This window comes from Salvia hispanica, chromosome 6 (genome assembly GCF_029641045.1).
Source record: "Salvia hispanica isolate PSC_SH4W2 chromosome 6, Shi_PSC_v1, whole genome shotgun sequence".
Taxonomy (NCBI): domain Eukaryota; kingdom Viridiplantae; phylum Streptophyta; class Magnoliopsida; order Lamiales; family Lamiaceae; genus Salvia; species Salvia hispanica.
In genome coordinates this window covers 22,217,671-22,243,850 of record NC_142697.1, presented here as the reverse complement: position 1 = coordinate 22,243,850, position 26,180 = coordinate 22,217,671, and the positions used below count along the sequence as shown (strand labels likewise).

The 26,180-nt window shown below is 35.1% G+C and overlaps 2 protein-coding genes and 1 pseudogene across 6 annotated transcripts; 1 reads left to right on the top strand and 2 right to left on the bottom strand.

The window, feature by feature from the left end:
- The first annotated feature begins 10,340 nt into the window (after positions 1–10,340).
- On the top strand, positions 10,341–14,438 carry LOC125207305 (pentatricopeptide repeat-containing protein At2g29760, chloroplastic-like). Of its 4 annotated transcripts, none has more exons than XM_089061063.1 (4): positions 10,341–12,163; positions 12,644–12,813; positions 13,602–13,815; positions 14,312–14,438. In XM_089061063.1, the coding sequence occupies exons 1-2, from the start codon at positions 10,369–10,371 to the stop codon at positions 12,712–12,714; spliced, it is 1,866 nt and encodes a 621-aa protein (XP_088917189.1). In that variant the 5' UTR covers positions 10,341–10,368; the 3' UTR covers positions 12,715–12,813; positions 13,602–13,815; positions 14,312–14,438. The 4 variants fall into 4 exon arrangements, with proteins under 4 accessions (XP_088917189.1, XP_088917190.1, XP_047962544.1 ...); XM_089061064.1 differs by lacking the exon at positions 14,312–14,438 and adding an exon at positions 13,952–14,122 and having other exon boundaries at positions 12,698–12,813; XM_048106587.2 differs by lacking the exon at positions 14,312–14,438 and adding an exon at positions 13,952–14,122.
- Positions 14,243–14,911, bottom strand: LOC125207306 (dehydration-responsive element-binding protein 1C pseudogene; annotated as a pseudogene).
- Positions 14,912–20,713: 5,802 nt separating this feature from the next.
- Positions 20,714–22,819, bottom strand: LOC125207469 (BAG family molecular chaperone regulator 3-like). Of its 2 annotated transcripts, XM_048106834.2 has the most exons (5): positions 22,468–22,819; positions 21,981–22,353; positions 21,648–21,904; positions 21,428–21,574; positions 20,714–21,342 (listed from the first exon to the last, which is right to left on the bottom strand). In XM_048106834.2, exons 2-5 carry the CDS (start codon positions 22,180–22,182, stop codon positions 20,989–20,991), a joined length of 960 nt encoding a protein of 319 aa, XP_047962791.1. In that variant the 5' UTR covers positions 22,183–22,353; positions 22,468–22,819; the 3' UTR covers positions 20,714–20,988. The 2 variants fall into 2 exon arrangements, with proteins under 2 accessions (XP_047962791.1, XP_047962790.1); XM_048106833.2 differs by having other exon boundaries at positions 21,981–22,819.
- Between the last annotated feature and the right edge of the window lie 3,361 nt (positions 22,820–26,180).

Genomic DNA, 26,180 nt, shown 5'->3' with positions numbered 1-26,180 from the left:
GCAAAACATGTTGAAAATTACTACTCCTACATTGTTGTGCTTTAGGACCAAGCATTGCCAATTTGTACCTTTTGCTATAATGAACCTATAGCTATCTATCTTATACCGACCGTACCATACATTAAGTATACTTATAATGTGGACTTTTTTATTTACTGTTTTCCAAGTATATGTACATTTCAAATTTTATGTGATTGACTAACTTTTGATAATCAAGCAAAATTCTTCATGTATCATGTTTTAATCTAGCTAAAAAATAGATATAATTACATAAGTATATTAGTCGCAATGGTAGTAAAACAGTAATACTCCTCCGTCCCACGTTACTTGAGGCGTTTCTTTTCAGCACGAGATTTAAGAAAGTTGTGTGTAGTTAGTTAAATAAAGTAGAACAGAGAATAAAGTAAGAGGGATGAGATAAAGTAAAAGAAAGAATAAAGTAAGTGTGATTAGATGTTTTGTTTTTAACCAAAAAGAAAAATGACTCAAGTAACCCGGGACAACCCTAAATGGAATACGATTTAAGTAACTTGGGACGGATGGAGTACTATATAATTTAGTGTACATTTGTAAAGTTTGGAATACGTATAGGGGAGGAAATACTACGTACTATACGTATCCTAGAGGTGTTGGTGGTGCCTCATTTTCACTTAGATAATCTCTTATGCTGAGAGTTGAGTTCTAACAATCTGGTCTATGCCAAATAGTAGGTGAGAAACGACTAACTGAAAATGGAGTACAAAAGATACAAGTACTGCTTCTAATATTATTAAATATTTATGAGAATTCTTTACAGTTTTACATGTTTGTACTTCTTGTACCTTTAAAAATAGAAAAGTGTCGTAGCCGTAGGCTGTAAGCAATAAGTGATCAATTCGATGAAGTTTAATGCGATATCTGTGAGGAAATGTCGTATAGTTTACGACAATTTCAATAGCTGATTAAGTTCATATATAAGTACTCCACCTATCTATTGATAGTAAATTATATAGTTTCTACGTATAATTAATATGTATGCATTTGCTGAAGTCACCAGTGCCTAATTAATGCAGAGAATTTTTACTTTTAATGATTGACAATATAATAGAAAAAATTACTCCATGTATCAACCATTTGTTTACTATGTTGGACCATTGCTATTAAATATCACGTGTTTCTTCTGCGTGGCGCTTTTAATTAACAAAGAACTAATGAACATTAATTACGTGCGGTTTCATATTTACTAGTACTAACTTTCTTGACGATTTTATTTGCGATTCTGCGAATAATCATTCATAAATCGTAACGATCTAATTTAGCAGGGGATGGAATAGTTTTTCCTTTTTCAAACTCGAGCTTATTTATCATAGGGTAGCCGCAGTGATTATTTCCACTTCCATAACTTAGCTAATACACCCATAATCACTGATTGATCCGAATTGTCTACAATTTAATAGAATTAAAATTGAAAATTTATAACATTGGAATAAAAAATTATAATCTGGAATGACCTCAAACCTAATAGCCCGCAATCCGATAGGATTGATCCAACATTAACCCAGGCCCAATAAGGTTAGCCCAAAATGAGTTAATTCTCATCATTTAGTTTCCAGCCCTCATATACTCCATGAATATCAACATTGAAAACGGTATTTAATAGAATTTCATGAATTCTATCCTAAAATCAATTGGTGATAGACGGAGTGGCCCATTAGTGTTTTATAGTGATTGCGGGTCTATGTGAACGTTGATATGAGATAGTTATATTTTATACGCTCTCCGCCCTACAATAGGAATCACTCTTATTATGAGCACGAGTTTTAAGAAATGAAAAAGAATAGTGGGTTGAAAAAAGTTAGTGGAATTTGAAACTCACTTTTTTATATTGATTTTATAATAAAATGTGAATAAAGTGAATTAGTGGAATGTGAGACCTACTTACCATTTTTGGTAAAAGTGAAGTGAGACTCTTATTTTGGGACGGATCAAATGGCAAAGTGTGACTCTTATTGACCAAAATGGCAAAGTGTGACTCTTATTGTGGGACGGATGGAGTATCTATTTTCAATTGCCAACATCATCCCTCAAACCCTTCAAGGTGAACTTGGAGGGTTTGGACTTTTTTTTCCTGACCGGTTGGACAACTGGCCAATTTTAAGCTCAGATATACTGCTTGGTAGTCACTTTTTTCAATTTCAGCTTAGATATACTATTGTATTAGTTGAATTTGGCCCACATTCAGCGACCCATTCTGATACCATGATGGAAATTCATGGGTTCTATACTAAAACCAATTAGTGATAGAAGGAGTGACCTATTAGAGTTATATAGTGGTTTCAGCTATGCATGGGATAGTTATATTTTTATATCTAATTTCAATTGCCAGTTCAGGTAACCATTATTTTTCGTCACTCTATGAGTTGTACATTAGTATTGAGTGGAAATAACACTAATTTGTATATGTATTAATATTAATAAACACATAAAATTATTAGGAAATTAGTTTCAAAAATCAGACAAAATTTTGAGCCCTAAAAGTCCAACAGATTAGCCCAAGGTCTGAAAATTTAGGATTAACATTGGCAATTTGTAATTTAAAAAATATTACTACTACTAACTCAATTTAAAAATTGGAGTATACTATAACAATCGGAAGCCATGGATCATGCCGCATCGGCAGCTTAGAGGTTGATGGATTGTTTTGATTTTATATTGTATTTGTATTTTTAAGATGTAAATTTTTTATTTATTGTTTTGTTTTCCTTTATTTAGTTTTTTAATTTTATTTTATTCTGTTACAATTTCCTTAAATTAAATGTGTGTTGTTATAATATGTATATCCTGAAATAATCAATTAGAATCCCAAGAGAGACTGCTGAACTACAAGACCATAATTAATAAACGTCATCAACAACCGAAGTAAGTAATAAATTAGTTGTGGATTATACGAATTGGTGGGAAGCCCATTTCTCAGTATGATAGAGTGACGTATATACATGGTTACCCACAACAACTCTTTCATCTAATCTTTCTTACCTACAAAATGTGATTCCTGTGGCTCAAACAAAACCACTTGTGCACTCCAACATTTATAATCAGTCATAATAAATTAATGTGTTATAAAATATATGAGTATATGTTGCGCCCATTATACGTCGAATTAGAAGTCTTTGTTAGAGGGGCGTTTGAATGAGAAGATATTTAAAAACTGAAAATGGAAAATCAGCCGTCACAGATATAAAATCAAAATACGGCCATCCTTCACCTTGACAGAAGAAAAAGAAGGAAAAGTGTTAAGCAAATGCAAAGTTGAAAAGCCTTGAGCAATAACTCGAAGTTTACATTATTAATCGGTATCAAATCTATGTACACATGATATATACAAGTACATCTATATATTGAGTGGTGAGTGGTGTGTGCTTTTGGTTTATAGTATTACATGTGAGTGAGAGGCACAATCTTGATGACAAGGCCGGGAAAAACATCATCGGGATCTTGAATATGCGGATTCCTCTCGACTATGTAAGGATCGGCGCACTTGTCGCTGATGGTGTGTAGGGTTTCCCCTTCTCCCACCACGTATATCTCGTCGCACGGCTTCTCCACCAGCCCTCTCAGTACTGCCGCTTCCGAATTCGTCGTTAGGAGGACCAGACCAACTAAACCAACGCCAAACCACAACCACACGCTGGCTACCGATGTTTTTATGTATTTGGCCATTTATATAATTGGCCGTGGAGAAGGGAGGAGGAGAAGGTATTTTGATTGACTTCAATTAATCGAATTAGGGTAGTATTGGTGAGTGGGATTATATAGATGGTCCATCGTCTAAGCACTTTCGTGTGGTCAAGTTTCATTATTTTACTAATTTGATTTCATTATGTTTGTGTGCTACATGAAGTCACAATTGTGATATTGATTGTTAGTAATACTATATATAGTTATTGGAAATATGTTAGGTGTGAAGCATCTATAGACACTGACTCAATCCAAGAGTGCCTTCAAATTATTAAATTTGATTCCATTTGAAGGAAAGTTTGGTCAACTAGTTAAGTAGTATTAGTATAAGGTAAGCTTTCATTCTTTATAAGTTGCAAATTGCAATTTGTATATGATTCATAATTTTTGTTTGTTATTTTGCCATATATAGGAAGTGCACGTAAGTAGTACTTAGTAGAAATTACTTTCTTATCTCGAAATTAGTAAGTATAAGCGATATTGGATCTCGATCTGGGATCTTATCACCCTTAACCATAATTGTTTCTTTGCTACTCCCTCCGTCCGCGAATAGGAGTCCCGGTTGAGTTCGGTGCAGATTTTAAGAAAAGTTTGAGTGTAATAATTTAAGTGTGTGATAGTAGAATGTAGGACTCATTTATATTATTATTTGCTTTATTCTTTGGAATAGTGAAATCTAACATTAAGAGAGAGTGAGAAATTGCAATCAAAGTGGATTAAAATTAATTGCAGCTTCTAAATTAAGGGAAAAGTGGGTCATTTTTTATACTCCCAAGATAAAATGTCTAACCGGGACTCCTAATGGCGGACGGATGAAAATGGCCAACCGGGACTCCTATTCATGGACGGAGGGAGTATCATTTTTTCATTTTGGTTTCCATTCTCAGTTCAAAAGAATCTAAGGTCACAACTCGAAGGGGCACGTTATAATTTCCCATAAATTCTTGAGAATTGGCTGTTGAGTAATTATTTGGTGAGATAGGGATGTGGAAACCGCTTGGTACATTAATCATGTCGAATTAGAATTTTATTATGAAGATTAATTAACTGCATGATCAACCAGTCAACCTCAGCTTGTTTCCACCTTAATTTCAGTGTGGCGGTAGACGTGTCATGTTCAATCTTCTACAGTGGATCATTTTGTATATTTATTAAATGTAAAGTGAATAACCAGTTAACCAATTATCCGGATATGTCGATATTTTCCTATTCACACTCCATTAATAAGAAAGGCCGCCAGGGCATAGAAAGGAAAAATAACACCGTCTCCAAACTAATTATAGTACTGTATTTATTTTTGGGATAACCACCGAGCTGGTTTGAAATTTGGCCATAATTTAAAAATTAAAAAAATAGGCTTTTATTTCATGGGAGTATATGTAGTACAGTAGTACTATTAGTTATATACTGATGGCAAACCAAAATTATACGTGGGGTAATGATAAAATGTAAACCTATATATTGTACAAATTTCAAATTATGATTGGACCATTAATAAATGTCAACAGATGATTAAAATACATCAATAGAAAATGTTAACACAATTTCAATACAACATCACACGTTGACATTGTGTTGACATTTCTGTTGATATAATTTTGTCATCTGTTGATATTTTTTAATGGTTCAGTCTGTTCAGATCATAGTTTGGAGTATATATATGACTTTCTTCCTATTGATCAAAAGGTTGTATGAACCGAGGAAGTCAGTTAGCTGATTCACGTAAATAAATTTCTTATTAAGAGAAGATTATTTGGAGATCATATCCAACGTATCCCTCTCAAGACTAGTAAGACAATGACAGAACACCGATAAAAAAGTATAAATAACTTGAAGAACTCTTCTCAGCAATCAATGTATTGGTGATACGAATTAATTAACTATTCCATCCGTTTCGTCATATTTGAGGGTAAACTTTTCAGCACGGAGTTTTAGAAAGAGAAAATTCGAAAAAAAAGATTAATTTCGCTGACCTTTCGAAATGAGGGATTAATTTCGCTGACCTTTCGAAATATAGGTCCGAGGCATGCGAATTTTTCAGAATAAGGGATTTTCGATTTTTTATACATTTTCTCTTCTTTTTAATAATGATTTTGTTCCTAACATTTATTAAATGACCAAATTACCCTCCATAAATTTTAACATAATTTATAAAAAAATCATCCAACAACCCCACCCTCCACCTCCAAACTGCATGCCTCTTTCCAGCTTCCATAATCCTCCATGGCAGCGTCTCTGTGAGGGACCAAAATACATAGAAATACAAACTTTTGAGAGCTCAAATCGACAAAGCTTCCGCCTTTGAGAGCTCCAATTTGAGCGCAGATTCCTCCCAGCCTCTCGGAGAATCAGTAAGATCAGCAGCGGCAGAGGTACAAGTCCAAATCCGAGAAATGGGCTTTAATCAAGAATTTCAAGGGAATTGTGTCCAATTCTTGATCTACACGATAGAGCTGTTTCCGACGACGGTGAGGAACTCGGCGGTGTCAATGGTGAGGCAGGCGCTGGGGGGGGGGGGGGGGGGGGGGCGGGCGCTGAGCCCGCTGCTGGCGGCGGCGGGGAGGGAAAACGCGTTTTTGTCTTACGGTGTGTTTGGGGTGGCGATTGCGGTGTGTGCGATGTTTGTGGTGTGCTTGCCGGAGACGAGGGGGAGGGCGCTGTGTGACAGCACAAAGGAGGAGGAGCGCCGGTATGACGCCGCTAATGGTGACGGAGTGTATTGTATTTGAATCATTTATTGCGTATTGATTTTCTGGTTTATTTTTTTATTTTACTATTGTGATGAAATATTATTATTATTTGACAAGTGAATGTCAATTAATAAATGTTATTATTATGGAGGGTAATTTGGTCATTTAATAAATGTTAGGAACGAAATAATTATTAAAAAGAAGAGAAAATGCATAAAAAATTGAAAATCCCTTATTCTGAAAAATTCGCATGCCTCGGATTCATATTTCGAAAGGTCAGCGAAATTAATCCCTCATTTCGAAAGGTCAGCGAAATTAATTCCTTTTTCCGAATTCTGTCGTTTTGGAAATGAATATTGGGTGTGTTAAATAAATAGATAAAAAAGTAAGAGAGAGAAAAAGGTAGAGAGAATAAAGTATAAAGTGAATAAAGTAGAGAGAGTAAAGTAAGAAAGAGAAAAAAGTTACCATATAAGGAAATGACTCAACTATGATGAAACTTTCCGAAATAATAAAATAACTCAACTATAGTGAAACGGAGGGAGTACTAATTAATACAGTGTGTGTTGTGTGTATCAGAAAGATTATTTAAACAGTGTAAACATTTTATCTCCCAAGAGAGAAGAGAGCTGGAGTAGTACTATAGTATTTTTATAGAAGAGAAGGAAGGGATCGGTTTATTCAAAATATTCTATTTTTATTTTCTTAGTTGTAATAAAAGGCTCCATACGTATTTATTGGCACTAGTACTTTACATACTTTACACGCGTGTGTAATAATAATAAATAACAATAATAATAATAATAATAATAATAATAATAATATCACTCTTATTATTATTAGAGTAAAGGTCAAAATTGGTCCTAAATATATAGCCAGAATACGAATTTGTCCAGAACATTCACTTTTTGAAAATCGGGTCCAAAACATTTGAAATCGTTATCGAAGTGGTCCTAAACATTTGAAATCATTGTCGAAGTGGTCCTTTTCCGTCAAAAATTAACGGTCAACACCTAATTAATGATTTTTTTAAACTTAATTAATATACTAATGCATAATTACAAAATTAAATATAAAATTAATAAAATGCTAAGAAATTTCAAAATCGACTATTTCTCCCTCTTTTTCCTTCTCTTCCATCTCTCCTTCGTTCTTCCTAAATCGGAATCTCTCTCTTCTTCTCTCCGGTGCTCAACGTTGTCGCGTTTTTATCTCTTTGCTCGCTCCTCCACAAATCATCGTCATCGTGTGTTTCTCTGCATTACTGCTGTCCGAGATCAAAACCGTCGACGTCCACCATTGTTGTCGCCATCACCCCCATTCCTTTCGGTCCTCCTCATCTTTCTCTCAATTTTCTTTCTCGGCGGTTCGGCGTTGTTATCTCCGTCGACGCGGTCGCTGTTGCTGGAAGATGGGTTCGCTTCTGTCGCCTCTGCCTGCTCGTTGTCAGTCGAGCAGTATTGTTGCTCCATGACTGATCTTGAGGCGGCGGGTGATGGGGCTGAGTTAGGGGTCGAGATAGGCGGCGGCGGCGTAGATTTCTGGAGCAGAGGACTCTATTTTGATTTTTTTAAAATTTTATTTAATTTTATTAAATTATTATGCATCATTATACTAATTAAGTAAAAAAATTGTTAATTGGATGTTGACTGTTAGTTTTTGACGGAAAATGACCACTTTGACAATGATTTCAAATGTTTAGGACCACTTCGATAACGATTTCAAATGTTTTGGATCCGATTTTCACAAAATGAATGTTTTAGACCAAATTCGTATTCTGACTATATGTTTATGACCAATTTTGACCTTTATTATTATTATTATTATTATTATTATATAATAACATGTGCAACCGATGTCTAATTTTGAACTAGAAGTTTGTGGCCTATGAGATGGGCATTGAACTAGACCTCATGGCGTGCTAACTAAAAGTCAATTTGAAAATGAAAGATGCTTTTCTACGTCACTTTACCTACAGTATGTTCCATATACCATTAGGATGTGTTTGATATATTCCTTTGAGATTAGGCCGACATTGGATAAATGATTTTAGTCAAACAGTGTTATAATGGTGCTTGGTAGAAGTGATAGATAAAAATTAAGTTATGTACGATCTCGGCCTAGAATAAAATATTGTTTCGTAATAATAGTATGAAATCTCTTTTGTGACGTTGCTACATTGACCAAATTTCCCTTTCTTTAGGCTACGATGCAACACTTTACCCGATGTCACAAGCGTCTTCGCCTCGCCATCGCCCTTTGCATTGTTTCATCGCCGCCTTCTCTCTCGTACCATCTCGTGCTACAACTTGATCTCTGTCAATCTTAGTCTAGATTGAAACACGTGGTGGCACTAGAGTTGACCAAGTTTATTTTCCATCGGGATTGATTCAACTCAGTGGCGGACCTATGTGGAGGTTGTGTATATATAATATATGCAGTTGACGAATTGTAAGTTCACTGCTTAGCTCAGTTGGCTAGAGAAGCGTCTCTTTACCTCTGGAACCTGGATTGAAACCCTTTAGTGGCGCATTTGTCATATTGGTACATGGTAAAAATGGAAAGATGAAACTATTTTTTTATAGACGGGGAAATAGTATTTTGGACCTCAGCATAAAAATCATGCGTTCGCCACTGATTCAACTTATAGTTTGTGATGTTGGATTCGTTGTTGTTTGTCATGTGGTGTTGTTTTTGTGAGTTATGTGGTTTATTTTTTTACTGCTTAAATTTTTTTGAATAGTTGATAGTGATGTATGGCCAATATTGGTGAGTGGGCGGTGACAAAAACATATATATACTATAGTACTCCCTCCGTTCAATAGTAATAGAGTCATTTTGCCATTTTGGTACGTTCCATAGTAATAGAGTCATTTTCCTTTCTAGTAAAAGTTAACACATTTTTCCACACATACTTTACTCTCTCTTACTTTTTTCTCTCTTCATCTCTCTACCTTTTTCATTTTCTACTTTATTCTCTCTTTACTTAACTCACCTAATACAATTTTTCTTAATCTTCGTGCCGAAAAGAAATGCCTCCATTACTATGGAACGGAGGGAGTATGTCTTAATCTAATAAATAATTTTGGCAATCAAATATCTCACTTTTATTTTGATTTTAATCTTATGAGTTTTTTTATCACATAAATTTTTATCTAATGTTTTATTTAGGGCTGGGGAAAAGTATCGATAAAATGATATATCGCTCGTATCGTATTGAAAAATATCAAAAAATTATCAAATTTTCGGTATATCGTAATTTTCGATACGATACAGTATCGTATCGTAAGTTTTCAATACGATAACGATATGAATTTCCTTTTATCGCGATATATCGTTTTATATCGAATATACGATGCATATCGATATTTTCGAAATATCGTTTTATATCGAATATACGATATATATCATATATATTGAAACATATTGAAATTCAATACATATGGAAGTTTAAAATTATAAATATATATAAATTCATTTAATTCATTCATATATTTAGAAAATATATATATGAAACCCTAATAAGAACACTGTTTATTTTATTGTGTTAAAATTTTATTAATTTTTGTGTTATTTTTCAGTTTTGAAATTATATTTTTCGATATACAGGTATTCGATACGATAACAATATTTCGATATATCATATCGATCTTACGATATATCGAAATATCGATACGATAACGATATTGATATTATCCATATCGAAAGTTCGATATATCGAAACTTTCGATACGATAACGATATGAAATTCTTTCATATCGATATTTTCTATCGATAGGAAACACGATACAATATTTTCGATACGATATATCGTATCAACCCACCCCTAGTTTTATTTTTATAATAATTACTTTTCCAAATCCGCTAATGAGCTAATTAATGCAATTAAAACCTTAAAGGTACGTGTTGATATGCATAAGGTACAACCAGTCTGTTAAATCTTGAAGGCTGTCCACTTGTGATGAAACTAGCGGCAGTATGTTCCCGCCGCTTCTCCACCTCGAAGATCACCAAGTCCGGTCCATATTCCAGCAACCAGATGGTCCATGACCCAATCAGGGAGCTGCACGCGCACCTTGTCCGTACCCATCAGCACAGGAACTCGAACGCAATGTCACCAGTCATCAGATCTTACGCCCTTTCTAAAATATCTATCCATAAAGCCCGTTCCGCTTTTAACGGGATCGACCAACCCACACTGCCTATTTGGAATCACATGATACGCGCTCACTCCACAAGCGACACCCCAGTTGCCGCACTCCACATGTTTGGGAAAATGCGTCACTCAGGATTGCGTGGCGATAATCTCACTTTTATATTTCTGTGCAAAGCTTGTGCTAGGGTTTTGGATTTTACATTCGGGAAAATGGTCCATGTTCATATTTTTAAACTTGGGTTCGAGTCGTACCTCTTTGTTTGCAACGCTTTGATTCATATGTATGGTTTTTGTGGTGACTTGTGTTCTTCGAGAAGAGTGTTTGATGAAATGGGTGACAAGGACTTGGTTTCTTGGAACTCTATCATCTGTTCGTACAGTCAATGCGCGAATTATTCTGAGGTTTTGGGGCTTTTTGATGCGATGATGGTGGAAAATGTGACGGCTGATGCTGTGACTTTGGTAAAAGTTGTTTTAGCTTGTAATCATTTAGGTGCGTGGAAAATTTTGGATTATGTGGTGGAGTATATAGAGAATAATCGTGTTCATATCGATGTGTACTTGGGCAATACACTGATTAATGTATATGGAAGGCGCGGCTCGATTGGATTCGCTCGAAGGATTTTTGACAGGATGACTGTAAGGAATGTTGTTTCTTGGAATGTGATGGTTATTGCGACTGCCAAATCCGGTGATTTATCTGCAGCCAGGAAACTCTTCAGTGAGATGCCGGAGAGAGATGTGATTTCGTGGACTTCCATGATCACCGGATACGCTCAGGGCAACCAACACGATGATGCTATCAGTCTTTTCAAAGAGATGATGGTAGCAAAGGTTATTCCTGATAAAATCACAGTAGCGACCGTGCTCTCTTCCTGTGCGCGTCTAGGGAGGCTTGAGATGGGCCGGGCTATTCATGATTATGTGATCAGTGAGAGTGTGGAATCAGATATCTATGTTGAGAATGCTCTTATAGACATGTATTGCAAATGTGGATCTGTTGAAGAGGCAATGGAGGTGTTTAATGAGATGAAAGTGAAGGACTCTGTGTCGTGGAGCTCAGTCATCACTGGTCTTGCTGTGAATGGAAAATCTAGCCGCGCTCTTGAGTTATTCATGGAAATGTCGAGAGGAGGAGGATTAAGACCGACTCATGGAGCTTTTGTTGGGGTGCTGCTGGCTTGCGTCCATTCTGGTTTGGTGAAGAAAGGGTTGGAATATTTCTGCAGTATGCAAAAGGATCATGGATTGGCACCGGAAATGACACACTTCGGGTGTGTCGTGGATCTTTTATGTCGGTCTGGCGACCTTAGTAGGGCATACGAATTCATAAGGAAGATGCCTATAGTTCCCAGTGCTGCAGTGTGGATGATATTATTGAGTGCTTGTAAAACTCATGGTAATCTGGTATTAGCAAGAATTGTTTCTGAGAAGCTTCTGGAATTGGATCCGGGTAATGGTGCAAACTATGTGCTCTCATCCAACTCATATGCCAGTGCAGAGAGATGGGATGATGCTATAAAAGTGAGGGAACTGATGGGCAGCAGGGACATCCCCAAGCCAGTAGGTTGGAGTTGTGTAGGAACTGACAACATTCCGAGTAAGTGTCTTATTTAAAAATTATACAATTAGGATACAAACTAGTCATTCTGGCCCTGTAGTCAATACACATCTTTAGTTGTTTGGCATTTCATGTAATAATTAAGGATGAGAAGATGAAAAAAACTATTTAGTTGTCTGGTATCATTCGTAGTATGTCAACTGGTCTCCGAGGCCCTTCTCGTTCCTGCATCCAACGAACTCTAAACGAATTTGACGACGATCTTGAACTAAATCTTCACCACTTTACATCCAATTGCTTGTTTTAGCAATCAACCCGTATTCAATGAGGTTCGCCACAACTTAAAGCAGCAGAGTGTGCCAGTAGTAACAAATTATTATTTGTTTCCTGTAGGTAACAAATCCATTAAATAAAAAACTCCATCCTTTAATGCAGAAATAACTATCATCCACTAATCAAAAAGAAAGGCAAAGGGCACAAATTTATTATTTCTCTTTCCTTATTGATCAAATTAACAAGAACATGAGAAAGAGCGGCAGTCTATCAAATCTTGGTGTGTGTGTCTGTTTGAAGCTGAACAAAGCAGCTAATCTGAGGGCCCCAAGCTGGATCCTTCCTTTTGCGGTTGCTCTATCTTGCTTCTTTGGATTGCTTCGAGGGAGCCCCGATGATGCCAATTCCGTTTACCAGTAAGCTTTTTTAGATTGTTGTCTTTTATTATGTGAAAAGCGTTATTCTTTTATCACAGGGTCTACAAAATTATGTGGCATTAAAACAATTAAATAGTGTTTCTAGACTAATAGCAGTTGCAGACTTATGTCTGCAGAATATGTTTCCTCATGTTCAGAACTTTGGATTGAACTATCGATTCTAGAGTAGGATTTGTTATGGTATTTATTTTCTTTTGCTGTGATACAGTGCATAGTTTTTCTGAACTTTCTGGTTCTGGAAAATCGGATTGATGGAACCCAAACTGGTATTTTGCATACATGCAGTTAACTGATGCAGGCTTAGTGGTTAAAAATGATGTCTGGAGTTGAGATGCTTCTTTGGAAAGGAGGGTGATGGCACGTTCTAGGTTAAAAAGCCAATGAGATGTGATTATACTTTTTGTTGGAATCTGTATGAGTATTAAGATTAGCATTGTTTCACCATCATACATGTCTTCTCAAATTGCTCCGTTAGTATTGGACAATCTCATATCTATAATAGGCATGAATCTTGGCATTGTTTTATAGTACGAGTCACCATGTTCCAGGCTTCCAGCAAGCATCTTTTTCTTGCTTCTTAGAGATTCATGTTCTCCTTACATTTACAAACATTGTGCCTTTCAATTCTTATATCATTTGCTATACGAAACGCTTTAGATAGCTGGCTTAGTTGTAAAATTTTGTGCCACCCCTATTAATGGCTCCTTATTTTGATGCGGTCCATTGAACTTATTTGCATTTCGTTTAACAATTTGAATAACTGCTAGGGCTTGTGTTTGGCAATGCGAGAAGACTGGATGTGTGAGGAAACATTACGAGCTTTTAAAGTAAGACTGGCAATGCGAGAAGACTGGATAGTCCCTCTTTCTAGCTACAATACGAGCTTTTAAAGTAAGAGCTGATGCAATGAGGGTCATGATTGCAGCTCCAGTGTTGGGCATTCCAACAACCCACATCTTATTCTATGAGTTTGACTATATGGTAAGCGCACTGCAAAGCTCATCCTTCAGTTTGTGCTATGTAGATTATTACTAGTAACTAAACATGGGTTCATATTTTCGCCTTTCATTATGTTTGCACCATAACATAAATATTTCCTAAAATTCTTCATCCGCAGCTGTTTAGGTTTTCCGTACAGGGAGAAGCTATCAACAGAAATCATCTAAGAATATATAGAGGGGCTGTTGTGATGCTTGTAAAACATTACGACACCCCCCAGGGTAGGCGCTCATGAAAATAAGAAAGACTCATGGGGCGAGTTTAAATATCTCGTGGACCCACTTTCATTGTTCTCTTTTAAATGCAGCCCATAAAAAGAAAAAGTATGGAGAAACCCCCAATACTTCTCTTTCACTCTCTATTTCGTAAATCGTAACCTTGATTTCAAAATTTAGGAATGAAGTATGGATTCCTTAAATTGGTCTTAATTCTTATTGGTGCTCATAGAAAACAAATCTTTTACATTTGTACTTTCCAGAGTACGAATTCTAATGTTACCTACACAAGTAACACAACCACACGTGATGGAGATTCCTGTGCTATACTACTAGAAAGAATAACTCCACAGCGCCACATCAGCATCGAATTCCACGTCATGATAGTAGATAGGCAGCGGCGGCGGCGGCATCATCAGTCCCTCAGCCATATCCGCCACCAATCCATGCATCCCAAACGCTTTCTCATAGTCATCATCATACATAAGCCACGGCTGATCAGAGCAGCAGGTCTTGGCCGCCTCCGTCGCGGCCTTCCGAATGTCCTGAGCACTCGACGACGCCGGAATCGGCAGCCGCCAGGTGGAGTCGGCGAAGTTGAGGCAAGCGGACCGGCCTCTCAAGGCGATGGCAGCCACGTCGTGAGCCCGGGCCGCCATTTCGGCGGTGGCGAAGGTCCCGAGCCAGATTCTTGACTTCTTGTTGGGCTCTCTGAGCTCGCAGACCCACTTGCCGGAGTCACGGCGACGCACGCCGCGGTAGACGGGGTGGCGCGTCTCTCGGAACTTCTTCCGGCCTGCCCGCTTCTTTGGGCTGTTGGAAGCTAGATTGAGTTGATCATCTGAGACTGAGAAATGGTCCATCGATAAGCACTGACTATATGTTTCGAGAGTGTTTTTCAGTTGTTTCAGTTTGTTGGAATGAGTGATACTCCAGTACTTTATAAATTAGTTAGACACGGAGATGTGTAAGATGCCAGGCTGGAGGAAGAAGGGAAGAAAAAGGAAAGTGAAGTGATGTGGGAGTTTATAATAGGCCAGCTGTTTTTTTATTCATAATTTTGAATAAGTCTCTTACACCACGTGTAAAAGTCTTAACAATGAGTGAACTTGTTGTGATTGTGACGTTTTCCAAAATCCAAAAGAGCCACTGCACCATAAATTTCTTATTTTTCCCATTCCCACCTGTCTTTAAGCTAGTTTGTCATAATTAGTTTTATACCCCCTCGTCTCACTCCAGTAGTTCCCCGTTTATCATTGTATCCCTGTTGGAGTTCCAATTAGAATATTTCATAAATGGCAATAGACTATGTATTTCACCAACTTTCCTTTACATTTATTAAAACTCGTGTCAAAGCTTGAACTCCTAAATTGGGACGGAACGAGTATTACTTATCTCTATATTATTCTTTTTTTTAAAACTAAGTGTTTAAAATAAGTGTTTCACTTATGATGAGATGGAGGGAGTATTACTAATGATTTCAACCACATTTTTCTCTCGCCCTTACTAGATTATTTGTATATTAAAACTCGCACTGTCCGCTACAAATAGACAGATTATTATTATTATTATTCACAATGTTTTTTATTTGTAGCTTTTTAGACATAGTAATGTGGTAAGAATGACACTATGATATCGTTCAGTTGCTATAACTCATTATCATATAATTATTCATTTAGAATTAAGTTGTGAGATTATTTAATTCAGAGTGGATGGCTAACCATCATTATCATATAATTATTCATCTAACTTTTAGTTGTGAGATCTAATCTCATAAATCAAACATAGTAGTACATATTCAATCGATATAGTCATTCAAACCAAATGATCCTATGGATATTGTTATAATTTAACTAGGGTTTTAATTTAGTCATTTTTAATTTGTATGGTGGCATTTGGTTGCTATGATTTATTATCATAAATTCATAATAATTATCCATCTAAGATTACATTGTGAGATTATTTTAATTGAAGAAGACGGCTATTACTCGTTATAAAAAATAAATTAAAAATAAATTAAACTCCTAAAGAGTTGATGCAACATCGGCCGCAAAATTGAAATGTTATGTAAAAGCTTCATAACTAAATTAAGATAAAAAGTTAGTAGACTAAATAGAATATGGATTTAATTTATTAGGTAAGTAATCTTAAAAAGCAAGGGACAAAATTGGGCGAGAAGGCAGGTTGACTGGTTTCAATACACGGATGACAGTTAATCAGGTGTTTTCCCACGGAAACGCGTGACCCACGTGCTCATTGCCTCATCCTATAAACCTCCTCTCTAGATTACAAATGCGAATGCGAATGTTGTAGTACATGAATTTTAAAATTTTCTAATTATTTTTTACAAATTATTTCGATCAAATTGAGATGACGTGGACAGTACATGATATATTATCATCTAGGGGAGTGATCAATTGCTAACTCATCATTTAATTGCTAATTACAACTAATTTAAGACCACATGATTTTAAAAAACGTGTGGTCTACAATTTGCCACGTGTAATTTTCGTTTTTATTAATTAAATAAAAAAAATTAAAAAAAACGCCAAATTAGGGTTTTAGATGAAAATGTCAATATAGTGTTTTGAAAATATCAACACAATGCTTTGAGAATGTCAACACAAATTTAGGATTGACATTGTATATGCTTTATATTGACATATTATCTTAGCTGTATTGACATTAGTCTGTGTACGAAAAATACGAAAATTCTAGATTTTTTTTTTCAAATTTTGACGTCGGAACATATGCATGTAGTATATCGTTGGAATCCTTATAAAATTATCTTTAATTTGATATATGTTATATGAATTTAAAGTTTTGAGATTTTTTTTAAAAGTTAGTTATAACTAACTTGACATTAATACCCCTATTGATTTTTATTGGAATTAATCATATAGCCTCATTGACGTTTTTTGTTGATCGTATTGACATTTTGTGGTTAATGATCTAGGCCTTTAATTTGAATATCTAATGGCTATTATTGAGTTGTAGTTAGCAATTAAGCATTGAGTTAGCAATATAACACTCCCCTTATTATCTACGTGGTTAAATGTGACAAATCATCTAATTGTATTATTTGATTGTAAATGAAGAGTTTTTACTTTTTCTCATTTATTCCCTAAAGTTTCTTTTATTTTAACTAAATAAATGAATTTTGAGATTTTCTAAATGTTCTCTGGACGCACATCGGAAATTAAGTTATTTGTTATTTTTGCTTATAATTATAATTATAAATAAATTATCCCTGCAAGGAGATCTATTAAATATATCAATTCAAACTAAATAACAATAACTCATCCAAAATTATGTGCACTATCTAATATAGACATTAGTAACCTCAAAAGGAGTAATATTAAATTCGCCATACATCAAAATAATTAATCGATCCGAAAAAGCAGACTACATTATATGAACATACATCTTAATTATAATATGTATGGTATATGATATTTTACTCAGATTTCCCACATTAATTACACCGTGAAAAAAAACTTCAAACCCACCACTACAGAATTTTAAATGAAATTTCCCTCCAAATTTTGTTTATTTATTTCCAAATACAGATTGTTACGGCTCCAAAATAAATATTTAAAAAGGACCTCCAAAACATTGTTGTATATAATTTCTCACTTGCCTTTGCTCTTCTTCCCTCCCCTTTTCTTATTTACCATATCATCATCTTCAACATTTGTCAACCCAATTTCCCAAAATAAAAATGGCAAGTGAAAATATTTGTTTGAAGCGTTCGTCTAAGCCGAGAAGATCATGCGATTCGATAAGTATTTTGGTGGTGGATGATGATACAACATGTCTTGCAGTTGTTGCAGCGCTGCTTAAGAAGTTCAAATATTCAGGTTCACAATTTGCTTCTTTTTTTAATTTTTTATTGAAATGTATTCAATTAATCTTACATGAATAAGTATATGAATTTGAATTCCAGTTGTGACGGCGAAGCACCCAAATGATGCGCTGTGCGCCCTTCGGATCAAGGTCGGTGCGTTTGATTTGGTGGTGTCGGACGTCAACATGCCAGACATGAACGGTTTCCAGCTTCGAGAAGCCATCACTCATGAATTCAATCTGCCTGTGATTTGTAAGTTTGTGTATTTGTATATTATTTTCATGTTTAATTCATTCATTGCTTGAATACTTTTATGGTATGGCGCAGTGATGTCGGTTGATAGCAAAGAGGTTGTGCTTTCGAAGGTGAACAAGAGTGGCGCTGCACTTTTCATATCAAAGCCAGTGTCTCCAAATGACTTGAAGGATTTATGGCAATTTGCTTCCTTGAAAAAGAAAGCAAATAGTAATGAAAACTCCAAGAGAAGACCACAGAATAAAGAGAGGCTTGAATGTGGTGATGCTAATACTAAAAAGCCCAAAGTTATTTGGACTAATGCCCTGCATTATCGCTTCTTGGAGGCTATTAGAAGCATTGGTCTCGAGAGTAAGCATTACCACTTTCTATTCATATTTATGCAATCTCAATTTTCACAATTAATTTATTTTGATTTTAAATTAATGTAGGAGCTGTGCCAAAGAAAATTCTTCAAGTGATGGACGTACCTGGATTAACCAGAGAAAATGTGGCTAGCCATTTGCAGAAATATAGGATGTTCTTGAAACGAGTTTCAGATGCAAGTTACAAACTCGAGGCTGGTGAGGATGATGGGGCTATGATTCGGATGCCAAGCTATGCGTCGAATTATTCTCTCAACAGATTAACCAAACCTCAGTTTCGGTTTGAGTCATATCAGACACATCCCACATCCCATATTAGTCTTGGCTCAAATTCAATCAACAAAAAGTCAGAAATTACTTGTGCATTGCCTTCTACTACTCATATAGTGCACCACCAGTCAGGAAACTCTGTGAATTTTGATATTGATGAGTTGCTGAACAACATTGACCAAACTTGTTACGCGGAACATTTAAATGAACCGTTGCTGCTGCCACCACTGCCTTCATCGAATCTGTCTTTTGTCCAAGACCAGCAGTTCAATGGAGGGATAGTTGATGATTCGCCGTTTTGTTCTGTTTATGATTTGCCTGCCTCACATGTACAACAGCCCTTCAACTTGAATCCAACTCATCTTCACAGTAGTATGCCCTCATATCAACTCATCAACTTCCAAAATCAACAACAGGTACTTTTTCTATTTGCTCTTCACTTTTACATTAGCACACACACAACACAGCTTTTAGAAACTGTTGATTAAGTGAAGAACTTGACAGCAGCGTGGATGTGAATATACTGAAAGCCCCACCCTCTTATATGATGACATTGGCATGACTAGTTCATCTTATGATCTAGCTGGCTACCAGGCAAGTCTAAAACACTCACTACTTTGTTCAGCAAAATTGTTTTTCTCAGAGGTTCTTAGTTATTTACACAATTGTTATATACAAACAGCAGGTACAAGGAACAATAGACTCTGTGGTGTTTGGAACTACTTCTTCTCAGTTCCATAAAGCTATTGAATCTACAGATCAGGCATGCTATTCTGTAACTTCATCATCTTCTAATTACTCTGCCCGATATAATGCTTACGACTGACTTTTGTTCAATACAGTGCGACTACAACGACGCTGCTCTGGAATCTTTACTTGCCTTTGGACTGTTTGGAGAAGATCAAATCCAAACCCTTGAAGGGATCTGAATTCAGCAGCTTTGGAAACACCTTAATCGCTGTACATACTAATTGGTTTCAAGTTGAAAAATAGTTGAACTACTGATCCAAGGAAATGGTAACTTAGAGTTAACTGTTGGAAACACTTACAGTTTGTCTGCCTACATTTTACAGGATGATGATGATGAGTATGTATTGTATGCTAATATCAAAAGGAAAAAAAGGGGATCTTTATGCATTTCCCTACCCTGTGTTTGATTCTAGATTTCTAAATACCTAAATTTCATGTCATGTGCACTAAAAACATAAAATGTAGAACGAATTGACCTATTACTACCCTGTATCACTATATTTGTATATCAATTAATACTATCGTGGGTTATTAATAAAAACTTCAAAACAAAATTGCAATTTCATGAACAAGGTTAAATGCGATGGCCTTATGGCTTATAGTGGATTTTACCTATGCACATACAAAATTGTATTTCAAGCAATAATGTAGTTTGATACTCTATCTAAATAAAAAGAGAGAAGAAAGGAAACATCATCACCAATATACTGTCCTTGTCTTGTCAGGACCAGCAAACAAGCTGTTTTAAAGTATATAAAGACATGGTTAATTATTGAAAACGGAAAAAATCATACTCATAATAATAATAATAATAATAATTAATATGAACAATTATGAATATAGTGTACAATGTTAAAAAATTAGAATAAGCTATGATCATATCATAAGTTTGTCCTTATGTTTGTACCAATTTACAACTTGATAGTACAATAATAAATTAATTAAAATAACTGTCAAACTTATTGATGGATGAATAAGTAAATCCTTCACAGATATGTATTCTTCTTGTTTAATGTTGTTTAGGAAGCAAGTGTATATATACTATATAGACGAATGATTAATTCTCAATAATGCAAGGAACTGGGAAGAACATTATCACACCAGGGTTGACCTACTTTTAACTACTCATATGTAAAGTATTAAACAAAACTTACAACTCCGAATAAGATTCTGTTGCATCAGCAAAAAAAACTACTCATTGAAATGCAATTGCAAACTATAAGTACAAGTAGTCACGACACATGATGTATATCACCAACATTACAAAATATAAACAAACTCAATGGGGATGATCAAGCGTGGATGCAAGTATCCCCATTTATTTGTGATGAAGAGAAACACATATGGGAAGACAAGAGCTCTAAATACAGAAAAGAATCGAGAATCGATACCAAACATACTTCCAAACAAATCCACACTAGACACAGCATCCGCGTTGGATCTTACTACCAACTCACAGCAAGTTCCAACTGAAAGCTGGACGAATGTTTCCTTTTTCTGTTGTACTGGAGGTCGAAGGGCCACCTAAAAATGGATTCGAAGTAGAATCAAAAGTCTCCCATTGTGTTGTGATCACCACAGAAGTGCCTGAGCCCGAGCTCCTTGAAGGTTGATGTTCATCCTGCAGCTTTGGTGAATCACAGTCGATCAAAGACTCCCCCAGGGAATGCCTGGCTTGATGCTGAGCAGGTGAAGAAGGCACATCAGGACCATTCGAGTGCTTCTGCGATGAAACTTGGTTTACAGGCATCGAGTTCTTGAGTTTCATCGCATCAAGTTTCTCCACATGCTTCTGTATTCTTCTCACCTATAAAATTCAAGATTCAAGAATCAGCTTCTTCCTTGTAACACCACACCTCACACAGACAAGACTACACATTCGAATAAACTACCTGCATTTTCCTCTGTGATTTGACATCGCCGTCAGCAACGACGCCATCCAATTTGAGCAATTGATTCATCAAGAGCTCAATGAGGTTCACTAAATCCTTATCCACCACTTTCCCGCCTTTAGAAATCACAGTTTCAAGAGAAGATACCTGCGCCAATCCCAAATTACGACGAGTTTTCATAAATAGTTCATACTAATAACAGAATGAAGCTTGCAATTACCTGCGAAGCGAGCCTATCAACCTCCAAGCTGATATCTGACAGCGTTTTTGCAGCCTTCTCCATTTTAGCATTCTTCCTCATTTCTAGGAAGCGTTTCTCCTTGCTAATGGCGTCCTCTTCCAACACCAATTTAGACTTGTCTTTCACTCCGGCACTGTCTAGATACGCAGTCGAATTCCTCTCTTTATCCTTGTAAAACAGCTTCTGATCCTGGTGGTGCAGCCCCGTCGGCGCCGACAGCATCTTCTTCAGTTCCCCTAAATTCAGTAACATAAACAGAATGAAATTTTTTGAAACGAAACATATAAAAGCAAATCACGCTGAGGAAATTACCGAAGGTTGATTGCGAGCTGATGCGGATTTCATGATAAAGTGAACCGTATTTGACGCGGACTCGAATGGTGGGCGGCGGCGGCACTCGGCTCTCTTCTCCGCCGTCGGTACGCTTCTGGACCAGCATTCCGCCGGGCCTCATCTCCCACTCTTTCTCCGCGCCGGGTGGTAGCGTTTCATTCTTAGTCCTCATCCGCATCATCTTCGATCACAGATACTATCAACTACGGTTGAAATCCCGATAATTTTTTGGAATTCAGCAGATCAAAAACAAACTGCGACTTGATCCACGGGTTGACTCGGAAAAGAAAAACCCTCGCAAATAAAAAAAATTCACAAACTTCTGAATCTCATCATCACCCGATCACAACGTCTGAATGTTACCGCAAATTCGTGAGAGGAAATCACCAAATAAAATGGGACAAAGATTTAGTTTGAGCTCGAATGGGGAAAAAAAGGAAAAAGGTAAAAAATTATAAAGTCAAACCGGGAATCTCGAGTGTTCGGGAAAGATCGGCGGAGAGTGGTGGTTAATTGCGTTGGGTTGAGGCTGAATCGCCCGACAGAAATAAAAAAATAATCAGATCTCTCACAAAAATTTCGAAAGAATCAGTTACAGAGTGAAATCTGCAAATGCTAATATCTAGTCTCCGTAAGTTGAAAAAACTCCGATGAAAATCCCTCAAAAAAAACACAATGCCATAACTCTCTAACGAGGAAAGATTAACTGAATATTGAGTTGGTTACTGCGTGCTTCTCTCTCTGCAAGGCTGGAGAAAGAAGACGCTAAGAGAGAGAAACGTAAAGATATTAAAAATTGTATGGACAGCGAACACAACAGCATTGAGGTCAGATTATATAAATATACAGTAAATTCTATAAAATCACCAAAACCAAATTACACATTTAAAAAACAAATGAGGAAATTACAAGACCCACGAAAGCCGCCGACGCCTCTGAAAGTAAAAATTAAAAGAAAATACAATAAGTTTAACCATAATAGATTAATAGTCAATTGAAGTACTTATTATTTATCAATTTTATTATAATAGATTATTTTAATATGCTTTCAGTTAATTTTTTTTTTTTATCTATTTGCACTTTTATATTGGGTGTGGTCGGCTATGTATTAACTTATCAAATTTGATCTCTGCATAGTAGCTTAGTCGTGTGCCGCCAAAATCTCATAAACAATTACTACTACTAAGTACTCTACTATATAATGAACTCGCATATAATTCTTCAATCATGACAACATTTGTACTCCCTATTTAAAAAGTTACAATAATGATTTAGGTATATCAGTATCATTTGGGCGTCGTATTTTTATGTTAATATGAATTAGTCTATTATCTTCGTTTGATGAAAACCAACTAATTCTTCTTAGCTTATTAATCCGTTCTATTTTAAATGTTTGCATGTTTTAAGTTACTATTTTCATATGGCGTTAGTTGCATCGATCCATTATTTGAGACGCCCAATTGTGTCTAACATAGTAACATGCCATTAAATTCCACATATATAAGTCAAGAAGAAATAAGTTGACCTGAAATAGTAATAGTAATAGTAACAATAGTAATAATAATAAAATCATAGAACGATTAAACTATCTTTAAAGCATCTTCTTATGTTTCGTTTATACTTAAAAACATAGAATGCCGATAAATATATTCACCATAGCAAATGTTATCCCAATTATCTCAGACACATTGAAGATTTAACTTTCCCCTCGGATTTGTTATGGTTTAACGTCGCGATCATAATCGGTCTGGACTTGATTTGATTTGATGTATTAATACAATTAATAAGATATTGTGACGATGCATATTTTTTTCCGTGGCAAGGGCATAGTTGACCAACAAAAATGAGGTTTAAATTATTCATGAACGATAAATAAATGTGACAAACGCTTGAAAACAAATTAATACTAGTAGTATTTTAATAAATGTATATGCATGCATATAACAAAATCCACATCTTAGTGCTAAAGGTAAATGAGTTTCATAAATATATTCAGAATATAGTCATAGGCTCATAACAAACATGACTTTCGAAGAAACTAAGAACAAAATATTAATTAAGGATCATAAGATATGTCTCAGTTGAAGTTTCGGTAGTTATGAAATAAATAAATGTATGTGCATGTATGTAAATGAGAGAATAAATTAAACAAGGTCCAACCCACATATTGGCACACATAAATATTTTCTAAGTGGAATTGGGGATTTCAATTAATTCGTTAAAATCATAGCTTGATTGTGGCATTATTATTATTATTATTATTATTATTATTATTATTATTATTATTATTATTATTATTATTATCAATTATTCGTTAAAAATTCACCAAGAATACAGGGTGACATGCAAATTGAAGATATATTTTAATAAAATCCAAACAGTTTAACCAGCAACATTTTTTATTGTGGAGTTGGCGTCATGGGAAACATATACTCCTATATAGCTTGATAACAATAAATGTCATCAATATTTTTATAATTGAGCTCACCAGTTTCTTATGTAAACTCGAAGCCGATGTGTTCAATGCGCATTGGATAATGAAATTTATGCATAACATTATGTACTTACCTTGAGGGTTATAGTCTATATGGATGAATATGTGAGTATCTGTTTGGATGAATATGTTAAGTATGTGTTTGGTCATATGATTAAATTTTTATAATTTAAGTTTAGATGCATAATCAATAATTAATTATAGTTATTATTTTTTAATTAAAATAATCTCAATAATTTAAACCTATATGGATAATTATACGATAATGAGGCATGTCAACCGAACGGACTAGTACTATTTACTTGGATTGATTGTTATATATATGAAATTTTAGGCTTATGTACTCTATCATTTGAGATAATTTTGCTCAATTTATATTGTTGGCCGACCCATATGAGGAGATGAAGGGGCTTAAGCCTCTACTAGATCAAATTTAATTTTAAATTTTAGTTTTTTAACATTGTCTTATTTATTAATCTAAATTGTATATAACTTATTATGTAAAAGTAGTTATCAATTAGTTAACTCACTTAAAAATTATTTTTTCAAGTAAACTTTAGAAAACATATTAGTACTATACTCCTAGTCCACTGTTCATATCAATGGGGTTTTTTAGTCAAACCATGTCCGTATCTCAATAAAAAAGATGAAAGATGAGAATTACTAATTAATAACAAGATGTACAAGTATTTCGTCAATATATATTATATCAATCATAAAATAAACATCTAGCATCTTTGTAATAAATTGATCAAGATATGTATGTTAATTAATAGGGTAATGATTGGGATTTAGGTAGATGCTTAATTAGTTAAGTTTTGGGAAGATGCGCAGTAGGTTTTGTTAGGTCATGCTTAGCGCGCTAATGATTGTTGATTTCTTTATTCTTTTCTGTTTTTTCTTTTCTTGTCTTTCATTTCTTTTCGGTTTTTTCTTTTCTTTTATTTTTTTTCTTTTTCTCTGACATGGATGTCGATTATAATAGAGCTGAGAGTTAGAGAGTAGATGGTGGGACCATTTAGAGCTAAATTACTGCAGCAGTGAAATTCAAGCAAAAGTATATGCAGGTTGCGAATCTACACGAATCCGTCTACTAGATTTTCAATATTTTGTCGTATTATTATATTTTTATATTGGGAAAAGATGTTCACCGTAAATTAATCTAAATTTTCGAATTAGATACACTCTTATTCTTATGGCCTATGGGTACACACATAAATTTGCATATAATTCTTGTTATGACTTTCGCATAATAAATTGCAGAAAATATTAAAATTTTGATGTTGTTACTTAAATTACAAAAAAAAAAAAAAAAATTGATAAAGACACGAGTTCCTCGATGGTTTACTATGTGTCCGTCATTGTCAATGTTTGTATTACTATATAGCCGATATAATTTCATTATTATCAGTATTTTATCGTTGCATATTGATGATATAAATGTACATATTTTCAAAGCTCTCTTTGAGTACTCCATATCTTCAAGCTTGGACAATCAAGATCATGAAACTTTACACATTACAATCAAGTTGTTTGTGCAGTTACTAAACTCAATTATCAAATTAAAAGATTGTTAAGATCGTGACATTGCCTGCAACTACAAGGCTTCAATTATGAGTAAATGAATAAAGTCAAGATAATACAAGTTTTGGTATCGATATCTATTAATTTTGGCACATATTGAT

What these genes read in the sequence shown, in the direction of transcription:
- LOC125207305 (XM_089061063.1), top strand. Translation starts at nt 10,369, where the DNA reads ATGAAACTAGCGGCAGTATGTTCCCGCCGCTTCTCCACCTCGAAGATC. An exon ending in AGGAACTGACAACATTCCGA is followed by an intron (nt 12,164 to 12,643) that starts GTAAGTGTCTTA and finishes CAAATTAACAAG; the next exon opens with AACATGAGAAAGAGCGGCAG.
- LOC125207469 (XM_048106833.2), bottom strand. Translation starts at nt 22,182, where the DNA reads ATGATGCGGATGAGGACTAAGAATGAAACGCTACCACCCGGCGCGGAG. An exon ending in CAGCTCGCAATCAACCTTCG is followed by an intron (nt 21,905 to 21,980) that starts GTAATTTCCTCA and finishes TACTGAATTTAG; the next exon opens with GGGAACTGAAGAAGATGCTG. An exon ending in TTGATAGGCTCGCTTCGCAG is followed by an intron (nt 21,575 to 21,647) that starts GTAATTGCAAGC and finishes GGATTGGCGCAG; the next exon opens with GTATCTTCTCTTGAAACTGT.